The sequence below is a fragment of the Carya illinoinensis genome, chromosome 2 (genome assembly GCF_018687715.1).
Source record: "Carya illinoinensis cultivar Pawnee chromosome 2, C.illinoinensisPawnee_v1, whole genome shotgun sequence".
NCBI lineage: Eukaryota > Viridiplantae > Streptophyta > Magnoliopsida > Fagales > Juglandaceae > Carya > Carya illinoinensis.
In genome coordinates, this window is record NC_056753.1 from 5,322,291 (window position 1) to 5,333,160 (window position 10,870).

The 10,870-nt window shown below is 35.7% G+C and overlaps 2 protein-coding genes, 1 long non-coding RNA gene and 2 other non-coding genes across 5 annotated transcripts; 2 read left to right on the forward strand and 3 right to left on the reverse strand.

The window, feature by feature from the left end:
- Nucleotides 1-1,595: 1,595 nt before the first annotated feature.
- On the reverse strand, nucleotides 1,596-2,733 carry LOC122298699. Its single transcript, XM_043108570.1, has 3 exons — nucleotides 2,571-2,733; nucleotides 2,418-2,479; nucleotides 1,596-1,930 (listed from the first exon to the last, which is right to left on the reverse strand). Exons 1-3 carry the CDS (start codon nucleotides 2,626-2,628, stop codon nucleotides 1,805-1,807), a joined length of 246 nt encoding a protein of 81 aa, XP_042964504.1. The 5' UTR covers nucleotides 2,629-2,733; the 3' UTR covers nucleotides 1,596-1,804.
- A 36-nt stretch (nucleotides 2,734-2,769) lies between these two features.
- Nucleotides 2,770-2,841, forward strand: TRNAP-UGG. The gene has a single exon. It is a non-coding gene; the product is annotated as a tRNA-Pro (tRNA).
- A 1,195-nt stretch (nucleotides 2,842-4,036) lies between these two features.
- Nucleotides 4,037-4,108, reverse strand: TRNAC-GCA. The gene has a single exon. It is a non-coding gene; the product is annotated as a tRNA-Cys (tRNA).
- Nucleotides 4,109-4,806: 698 nt separating this feature from the next.
- Nucleotides 4,807-7,472, reverse strand: LOC122298708. Its single transcript, XM_043108578.1, has 3 exons — nucleotides 7,163-7,472; nucleotides 6,121-6,175; nucleotides 4,807-5,357 (listed from the first exon to the last, which is right to left on the reverse strand). The coding sequence occupies exons 1-3, from the start codon at nucleotides 7,370-7,372 to the stop codon at nucleotides 4,969-4,971; spliced, it is 654 nt and encodes a 217-aa protein (XP_042964512.1). The 5' UTR covers nucleotides 7,373-7,472; the 3' UTR covers nucleotides 4,807-4,968.
- Nucleotides 7,473-7,666: 194 nt separating this feature from the next.
- Nucleotides 7,667-9,278, forward strand: LOC122301971. The gene is made up of 2 exons (XR_006240238.1): nucleotides 7,667-7,852; nucleotides 8,946-9,278. It is a non-coding gene; the product is annotated as an uncharacterized LOC122301971 (long non-coding RNA).
- The last annotated feature ends 1,592 nt before the right edge of the window (nucleotides 9,279-10,870 follow it).

Genomic DNA, 10,870 nt, shown 5'->3' on the forward strand with positions numbered 1-10,870 from the left:
TTTTTCTCACACTTGGAATGCCTGAAGTACTATCGAAAGATTAATAGGAGGAGGATTTGATAATACTAAAAGCATAGAGAGATAGAAAAAGAAGTTCCAATTTATCTAAAAGCTAAACCACATGTACTATTTCATTCTTTGCCCTATATTAAGCTAAATTGACAGTAAATTCTATAAAAATAAATGAAGGGCAAGAGCAAAATGATGCACTAGAAACATAAACAAGAAAACTCAATTATTAATTTGATAAGCTATTAAATAATTGTCCACTTTTATATTCAAGTCCTTTTCCTGCGCATCGCAACACCAAAATTAGGGGAAGAGAAAATGACCTGGGAGTAGAAAAGCATGGATTATGTTTGTTGGTGGGAAAACCCTCTAAACCTATATTTGTTGAGGAATTTGTGTAGCTATTAGGTGCAAAGAAGACTAATAAATGTTACTTTGACTTTAAAACCATACTTGCCATTTGTTGGCAAAGTTCATGAACTCACTATTCATCATACCATAATCATATACAAAGAGATCTTCTAACGTTAAACAATCCAACAAGTAAATAAACATTGCAAGTTCTTTGAGGATATCAAGTTATAAAAGTTTGAAATTTCTGCCTTCCCAATTACTTCAACCATGAAGAGAAGAGGTCAGGAAAAAAAGTGTTTGTTAGTGCTGAATCGATCTGCAAATGATCTAGATTTTTTGTCCAACTTGAAACTGATCATTCCTCCTCCTTCAACAATTCACCCCATCATCATCTTCTAGAATCCGTTTGTTTAAGCAATATAGAATTTCATCACACAGCACATGGTTGCTACACCAGTGGATATTTGAACTAGTTATCAAAATTGCAAAAATGATACAACTTCCACAATCTTTTATGTAGGCTCAACTCTTGAGGTAGTGAGCATGAACTAGGGCAGTTGATACAACTTCCCTTAGATTTATCCACTGCACCAAGCATGCCAACAACATATTCAGGCATGCAGTGTAGATCAGTAAAAAGAGATTCTCTCATAAAGGAATAAAAATGACAGCTTCCACAAAGTGACGAGCACCTATCAGTCAGTTGACACAGTTTGTAGTCTGCATAGTAATCAAACACAGCTAATCCAACTTTGGCAATCGCTTGTCTAAAGAGGACTTCGTCAAAAACAGGATGACACGTGAAAGAGGCAGGGCCATCACAAAACATATATATCCAAAATGCAATAATTATCAAACCACATGAAGATTGAATTTAAACTCCCTTAATCCCCTTCAAATTTTTTCACCAACCAAGAGTTTGTACCTCTATACCCTTGTTCTGCATTCAAAATATCTGGTGTTATATGTTACATGCCAGAGATCTTGTTCAGTTTTCAAACTTTGGACACTGGACTTTAACTTGAATCAAGACAAGAAGACTATGACTGCGAACCGCTGGAACTCAAACTAACAGCTCATTACATTTAACTTCCCGAAGATTAAATGGCAGATATTATACATCCAAATCACGCGCACTAGATATATGAAATACCATCATCCTTTTCGTTCCAGTTACTGTCCACACTCAAGTTAGTTGGCAACAACACACCAGGTACAGAGTAACAAGAACATTACCACCACATCCAAATCTTTCATCAAATATTAATCATCATAAGAAAATTACATCAGTAAAGAAAATGTGAAAGCAAAGATAACATTCATGATGATACTTCCTTCAACATTACAGATCATTAAGCTCAACAAATCAAGCATATTTAGCTCCCAAGAGATTTTGCTTGCTAACTTCACTACCTAAGCATAAAATTGTTCAAATCGGACCTCATTTGTCAACCTCCATGGCTTGGGCAGCTTTAGCTTTTGCCAAGGCTGTCAATTTGGTCTTCACTTTTCTCTTTCCCACTTGAAACCCACTTCCACTCTTTTTTTTCTTGTCGCCACTATCGACCTGATCGCATGATCATCAATAAAGAAACAATTCTCATCAAACATTGAAAAAAAAAAAAAAAATTCAAAATCAACCATGCTACCATAAAAATTAACATAGTTCAAACTTGTAAAACTACTCTAATCATATACAGCGTTTTAGGCATGAAATTCAAATCGGTTTACATTGAATAGAATATATGAATTACCCAATTCCAATGATCTTAAAATTTTTAAATGGGTTGCTCGGAATCCTATAAACAGAACAAAGCTTCCACCAAACTGATCTTAAAACCAATATTCACCAACTCCGAGCAAAAACATTCGCCTAAAGTGAGTGAAGAAACAAAGAAAATGAAATCTAAAGTTCCACTTTCCAAATTTTTCTTCAGATTTTCTCGAAAAATACACAACATTAAGTATCATCATCCAAACAAAAACTGATAATTAAAAAACAATGCAATAAATACAAATGAACCCAAACGAGGGGGGCAGAGAGAGAGCATTACTTTCATCTTATTCTTCTTTGCTTGAAGCTTCTTCGTCATCTTTTCCTTATCTTTTTTCTCCCCTAATTTACCCAAAGAAAATTATTCACTAAAAACATAAAATTTACAAGCAGAGAGAGAGAGAGAGAGAGAGAGATTTCGAGATGAAATTACTTTGGAGATCGAATTCATGCTGCCTTTTTCTGCGGGCAAGATTATTCTTCTTCGACATCGATCTCTCTCGCACAGCGTATCGGCTCACGCCCTTGCCTTCAGTTTCGTGGTCTTCGACAGCCGCTAAAACCCTAGCCCAGGAAGATTTTCAGCCTTTTTTTCTTAAACAAATTATACTTAAATATTTTTAAAATATTGTGGGCATTTGGTCTAGTGGTATGATTCTCGCTTTGGGTGCGAGAGGTCCCGAGTTCGATTCTCGGAATGCCCCTTTTTGTCCAAAATTAACGTGCTTCACATTCTTAATGGTATATTATTAAGGGCTGATCTACATAAATAAAAAAAAGTTATAAAAATAATTTTTTTTTCATGTAGGTTCCCGTATTAATTCACTTTTTTACAGCCAACTGCATATGCCGACTGTAAAAAGTATTTCTCTATTATTAATTAATTTTTTTTACAATAAAACTCATATTTATTGATTTGCATTAAAAAAAAATAAAAAATACAAGAGATTGAATACATTTAGGAACACCGACTCGACATAAACATTATCTATCTCTAGAACTATAGAAGCTTTTGCTAGATGACGTGCAACATGATTTACATCCCTTTTAAAATGTCCGAACTATCATTGTTTCATGTAAGATAACAGAGGTGGTCTTGTATAATATCATTGTTTCATGTAAGATAACAGAGGTGGTCTTGTATAATATGCCCACAGTTACTATAATCATTATCTGCTTTTATATATCATCTTCATAGTTACTGATGTCTTATTGGTTTCGGCTTCTTGTCCTTTTTGAGAATATTTGGATAATATGAGTGGCTCCAACTGTTCTATTCAAAGTGATACAACTCTCAAGTATTACATTGCAAAAGAAAAAAACATCTTCCTCTCAAGTAATATTAGTTCCCCATTCACCATTTAGGTGTATTCAATCATATCTATTATAATAACAATTAGCAGAATGCCTACAATTGATTTTCAAAAAGTTATACAGAGTCAGTGTCATGTGAGAATGAAGGACTATGGATAGGCTTCCATAGTCATTTTAGTAAGGTCTATAAAGTGGGCAATGGCGTTGGCAAAGAGGCATTTGGTTGATGGCCATTAAAAACAAAGCAGATGGGTCAAAGACAAACTTGGGGAAGGAAGGAAGGAAGGAAGGCACTCCACAAGCAAAAGCTCCTCCTATCAACTTCATTGGGTTTGAGGTTTCTGTCCTGTTGCTGGTATCAGGAAGTTGAGATACTTTCTCATTTCGAAAACCTTTTTGATTTATTTATATTCTATTGCATGCAACTTGCAACGTTTGTTGATGTGATATTGTTGAATGTAAGAAGCAAAGAAGACTGCTCTAATCATGTCAGATTGTGAGTGTGAGCAGACACAAACTCTGGCCATGCTTGTCTTCTCGAATCAGTGTTATTATATTTCGGGGGAAAAAAAAAATGATGAAAAAAGGGCCCAACCGGGTTCGAACCGGTGACCTCTTGATCTGCAGTCAAATGCTCTACCACTGAGCTATGGACCCTTTAATTGGCAAGTTTTGTTACATTTAAAATTATGTATCTTTACAAATATTCCATAGATCCTATGCATCTTCGAATTCGACTTGATCCAACATAAATATTAGTGGTTCAAGCTCGATTCGAACTTAAGGATCTATGTTCAAGTTCAGCTTGATTAAAATTCATGAAGTTTGAATTTGAGCTAAATAAAACGAACGATTCGGATTCGAGTTCAAATTAATTTATTTGTTGGTAAGAATGAATTAATTTCACTTATTAATATATATTAATTAAAAAAATTAGTTATTTAAAAACAATTCAGTTCACTATGTAACTGGATCTAACGCACACACAAACAACGTAGAAACATAAACATCAGGTCCCGTTTAATTGTTGAATCGAACCAATTGAGTACAATTCAATTTAGCCTAATTTTAAACTGAGTCTAACATTCAAACATAAAACTCTCAAATTACTAAACTCATCTCAATTCAAAATTTCCTTATACGTAAGATGCACAAATTTTTTAAACTCAACATATCTTTATAGGCAGAACCCACATTATTTTTCAATTTTTTATAAATAGTATTAAACTCATATTAATATTCAAATACATTTAAACTCATTTTAAATGAGTCCCATATAACTCTTTTCATCAACTCAACTCAATACTATTCATAAAGAACTCAACTCAACTCAACATCTAAATCTTGTAAAATCATTGCAAGAACACTCCATGCCCATTATTATTACCAGATACCATTGTAGAGAACAACTCACACTACTGACATGGGGTGAGTGCCAGAAATTTTCAAGGTCCGGGTTGAATACATTGGTACCAAGAGTGAAAGCAACAACGACCGAAAAAAAAAAAACAAAGGAATTACTTCGACGAATTACTTATTCGAAATGATTCTTTGGTTACTCCATAATAGACTGGATCATCGCCTAAATAAGTGATGTAATTCCAGCCAAAAGCTGATCCTCCAATAACATATGACCCATGAATTTTAACATCATCAGCTCCCCGCTTCTCTCCCCGCTTCTCAGACGCAACACTTGAGACGAACTTATTCTCAGATGGTGTTGCAAATGCCTTGTCCTGTTGAGGCTGCTCCGTAGTTGGCTTAAGATCCTGGGGCTGCTCTTGCGGCTTCTGATCATCCTGGTTTTCACCTGACAAGGGCTGGCCTTCTGCCACATTCTTACTCTTACTCACGGAAACTGTTTCTGCAGTGATCTTTTTGTATAGTTCCTTCAGAAGTTTCATCTCTGCAAGTTGAAGGTTTCAAAGTCAAAAACAAATGTCATGAAGAAACACAACTACATTCTTACTGTCCACTACAAGCAATATCTCATGGAATTGGTTCCATCATTAGAAACCTTGGATCTAATGGTGCATGGAAGTGAATGGTCTAGATAATGGGTGCAGGCCACAGGCATGGATGAAGCCCAAGAAACTCAGGATACAATATCATCCTCTAAGAATCAGTAATTTTTAAGTCCTGAAAAAGACTAATGGGCTCTCATCACGGATGCAAATCCATCTCACTACTCTGCATGCATTACAACATTCTCGTATTTAGGGTGACAACAAGCCAAACATGACAAACAAACTTCAGTGGAGCACAAGGATTAGCTTGTAATGGGATTTGGCACAACAAGTTACGGAATAATACATGAACAAGCTTCTTAAATATCATAAAGAGACAAATCATCCGAAACCAACTTGGTGGTATGATCTTCTACCATACCAAAGTGAGTAAGCCTTTGCATTTGTTTGTGTAATGTGCAAAGAGAATTAAAGGCTATATGTATCATAATGATATGGAAAAGAAAGGATAAGAGTATTACACAATTACTAAAGAAATTTCTATATCATGGCAGGAACAGGATTGTAACTGGCACACAGAATGTACAGACGTTATTGTCTTTCTTATTAAGAATTGAACCTTGGGTAGCAAAATTTCACTAACACAGAGATGATTATCTTTATCAATCTTAATAACTAAAAGATTCTTTTTAGTAAGCTTACGTTCTCGTATTTCTTCAGCTGCCTTACAATTCCGAAAGTCGGGGGTCCGGAGAACCTTCAAGATAACATACAAAACTAGAAAATCAGAACTATCATGCTTGATAAAACCTACCATGCAAATGATGCAGTTCCTTTGTCATCTCACCAAAAGTGATCATATCCCAACATGAAATTTCAGGAACCTTAAAATCCACCATGATCATGAATTTGATGTAAAATCTTTTGTGCATGTCCAAATTCAATCCATGCACAAAAACTATTACAGAAAATGAGAGTGTAGTACAGAACAAAGAATATACAGGGCAATTAGACCATAATAATGATGGGAAAATGAAATAGTTACTAACTACATCATGTAAGCACTTTGAGGAAACGACTGCGATTAATCACAAAATGGAGAAAAATGGTCATTTTCTGTTTGTCAAAGTTAGCTGGACCAAATATCTTAGCAGTGATTGAATTAAAAAATTAGTAATAGGGCCATATATGGGATGTGAAAGGCTCTTTATCCGAAACAGTGCTTCATGAATAGATTGCTCATAGAGTGTGAAGAAAACAGAAATTTCCAACTTCAAGCTGCAACAGCAGGTTCAACCGGAGCAGAAGGTTTTCTTCAAGAGCAATGCCAAGACCAAGATATTTTACATCAGTGTAGAAATGGACAGGATCATACTAAGTACTTGACCGAGATTGTCTTCAAATGTATAATCAGAGGATAACGACTCAATTTCAAGGGAGTTTCACAACATAGATGCAATAAAACTCATCAAACTCATCTCTCTCTCTCTCCCCCCCCCCCCCCCCCCCCCCCCCCCCGGGGGGCCCCGTAGGTAAAATGGCAAATACGAGCCAAGCACACACAGGATTAAACCGTCGACCTGCCCTCCATATAAGATCTAAGACCAAGAATTGAATAGTTATACCATCCACATTAAGAGCAATCACAACTGGGATAACACCCACTAGCCTAGATGGTATCGTCCATAAATATATAGATAAAAAAGTAATCTTTTTAGCTTCTGGGCCCGAAATCGAATAGTACCTCAAGAAAATGAGGACGAAGCTCTTTAATAACGACACGCATCTGAAAGTAGTTAGGGTTCTGGATATGAATACTTGTGTCAAGCGGTCTCTTCTTGCTCTTCGGAGGCAGAGGAGTGGGAGCAGGAGGTTTTGGAGGTGGGCACTGGGCGATAGTTGGAGGGTTTGAGAGTTGAGTCGGTGTGGTCTGGGCAGGTATAGGTTCTTCCATTGACGACGACCTGAGGGGTTTCTGGGCGGGGTCCGTTCAAACAAATGAAGGGGGGAGAGAGAGAGAGAGAGAGAGAGAGAGAGATTGGCGGTGGATTTTTTTCCCGAGTTTTTCTTTACTTAAGCTGATACACTAACCTACACCACACCTTTTTTTTTTTCTTTTTTTTTTTTAAATTTTAATTTTAATTATTTATTTATTTATTTTTATTTAAATTTAATATTTAAAAAATTATATTATACAAACCACTCGCTGTTTATTCAACGGAGCCTACGTGGCGCTTTTTTTTTTTAACCCGTGCGTTTCATTTCATTAGCCCAGGACCCATTTTTGAAATCAAACCCCCCCTGCGTTGTTCTCCCCCCTATTTTCTCTTCGGCATTTTCTCCCCTCACCGCCCAACTCATCGTCTCTTCTGCCCAGCTGGTTGATCTTGCTGCCGATACCCACCATCTGTCGCCTGGTGCTCTGCCGACAAGGGTAAAAAATGAAAGAAAGGATTTTTATTTTTCTATTTGAAATGAGATCTCTCTATTTCTTGTATATTGAGTGTTTATGTATTTAATGGATCTATGAGTTTGTTTTTGTTTTTTGATCTGTGTTTTGTGTGGTACTAAAGTGTGCTTTGTGGGATTTTTGGTTGATCTGTTAGTTAGCATAAATAATCGAAAAGCTTGCAGATTTTTCCGCAATTTTTGTGGGGTTTTTTGTTGATCTGTGATTTTTGTGCATTATATATTTTTCTATAACGTTAAATATTGCAACTAGACATAGCATTGTTGTGCCAGTCCAGAAATCATGGCATTGGTTGATCTGTGAGTTTGTGGGGTTTTGTGTTCTGTTTTGTGGGGGCTTTTGTGAGTTTGTGGGGTTTTGGTGGCCTCAGCGTTGCTTCAAAACCTTAACAATTCACTTCAAACTTGGCCCATTTAATTAGCAATAGGCAAATTTTGGACAAGTTTAGATGTGAGGGATCCATGCCATGGGAAAAAATAAATAAAAACAAAAAAACAATGTTTCTGGTAACTAAGTTCAGATGTAATGAATCCAGATCGTCATAATGAAAAATTATCAAAACAGGATTGGACCTACTTTGGAATCAAAGCTAATCATCTTTGAATATTTATCTTTGGAATGTTTAAGAAGAGTGTAGTTGAAGTGAAGTCTTCAACTCCAAATGAGCTGAATGATATACTAGTTAATTTCTAAATCATCAGTTGGACTAATTGCTGATTTTGTTTTCATTCGTTTTTTCATACACTGTGATTGAGATCTAATTTGAGCCTTTTGTTGAATGCGGCATTAATTGTATACTCCTACATGTATGAGTTGGTTTGGTTGTTGATATTAATTGTTGTTCTCAAAGAAATGGTTAGTTAGTTTTATGTATTAAATGGTTCAAGTATTAAAGCAACATGCATTTACATAGCTATTAGTTAGTTAGACTTATGTTCAGTTAGCATTCTATTTTTAATTTGTTTGTACAGTTATAAATACCAACATTTTATTTGATTTTTTCAAGCTGTTAGTTAGTGTTATGTTTAGTTATTTGAAGTTTGAATTGTTGGTACAGGTATAAACTACATAATGGGCATGCATTATGCGTATGCTTCTGTCAAATTAGATATTGGCATGCTGAAGATTGATGCTTTCAGCATACAGAAAGGAAGATTGAGCGTGCTTTATGCGTGTATATGTGTTTGTGAAATCAGCTGACTTGGTGTTCCTGTGACTTATGTTTGTTTTTTAATTTAATTTCAGCATTGGGTTTGTAAAGGGGAGATAAACCAGATAATAGAATGGATGTGTAATATTTTCTTCAAGTGTAATACATTCAAGAAGTGTAAGATGATATGTAAAGGGGTTAATATTTTCTTGATGTGTAAAGGGGGTAATATTTTCTTAAGGGTGGTATGTTTCTGTACAGCCAACTCGCATGCATAGCCCCAAACAAATAATTGATATTGTCACGCGGGGTTGAAATTGTATGTGTAAAGAGGTTTGGATTGAAAATTTTAAAAAACCAACGCATTCAGAATTTAGACTTGTGGGTTTTATCACATGAGGATTTTATCATTTTATTAACATAGATGAATAATCCATCTAAGTACAACATGCACCATAATTGCATTAAAAACAGAGTGATAAAATCTGTTTGGAGTTTAAAAACATGAAGGGATACAAAACAACGGATCTTTTGCAGTCCATAAAATCTCAAGTTTGGGTCACGCTCAATGCTTCTTCCTTTCGGTCACTCCTCATTTTTCCATTTAACAACCCGCAATTGTAACTTCAAGATCTGCAAAAGTAGCATGAAGTTGGGGCAGTTGTTTAGACTGTTCAATCACCGGATACACTTTGCCCCCTACTTCTAACTCATCTAGCATCATCTATAAAAGCAAAAGTAATTAACAGAAGCATAACACTGCTGCATATGTTCAATTAGAATCCATTAAAAACTAACCTTCATTCTAGAATAATAAACCTTTAAAATCTGAGACACTTATATATCGAAATACTTGAAAAAAAAATAAACACAAAAACATATATATAAAGTATTTTACTATTATTCCCTCAACAACTACAATTTAAGTCCAATACAAAATACCTTATTGTTTGCATTGATGGCTTTCTCATGTTTCAAAATAAACAATCACTCTTAAACAAAAAAACTACTACAGGTCAGAGAAATGATATTACAGAGAATAGCAGGTTGTTTACAACAAGAAATATAATTACCTGCAAGAAAAATCACCAATCCAACAATTTACTAGTGAGGAGTTCTTGCAAGTGCAAGTCACTGTAATCTGATGCTCACGATCCAAACAGAGAGGATGTAGCAATTTAACACATCCATTACCATTCTCATAAACACAAAATTTAACATCCATAATAGGCTGTTTGGTTCAGTCTTTCGGTCAAACACGTGATGGCAAGAACAAAGATTAAAGAATCAAAAAATAAACTACGGAAAACAACCTCCAAACAGTGTTCAAATTAAAGCTATTTCTGGACGCAAGGGGATTTGAAATCGACAACTTATTTCTCTTCTGTTTTTACTGTTATTCTTCTTCCACTCTCTTTTTCTGCTCTTTAAACACTACAAGAAGAAAGCACAGGAACCTTATTGTAGCTGTATTTTTCGTAGTATTGCTTCTTAATAGTGGAGCTAAAGTATAGGGACGCATTGTATATGAGATATGAGGAGTGCTTCATCAAATCCAGCACCACGAAATTGAAGCTCAACCCCACCACACTAGGTTCAAACCCACCAAAAGAAAAAAAGAAAGAAAGCAACAAGAAAATTGAAAAACCATGGAAATGATATCCGTAAGAGGTTCGAGAGGGAGGGGGGAGAGTTGGGAGGTCTGAGGGGGAGAATGAAGGTTGGCGTCGAGTCTGAGGGAGAGTAGGTCCGAGGGAGAAGAGGGAGAATGAAGCATGTGGCGACGAACCGGGTTCGCCACGTCAGGAGTGTGGCATGCGGTTAGAGAACCG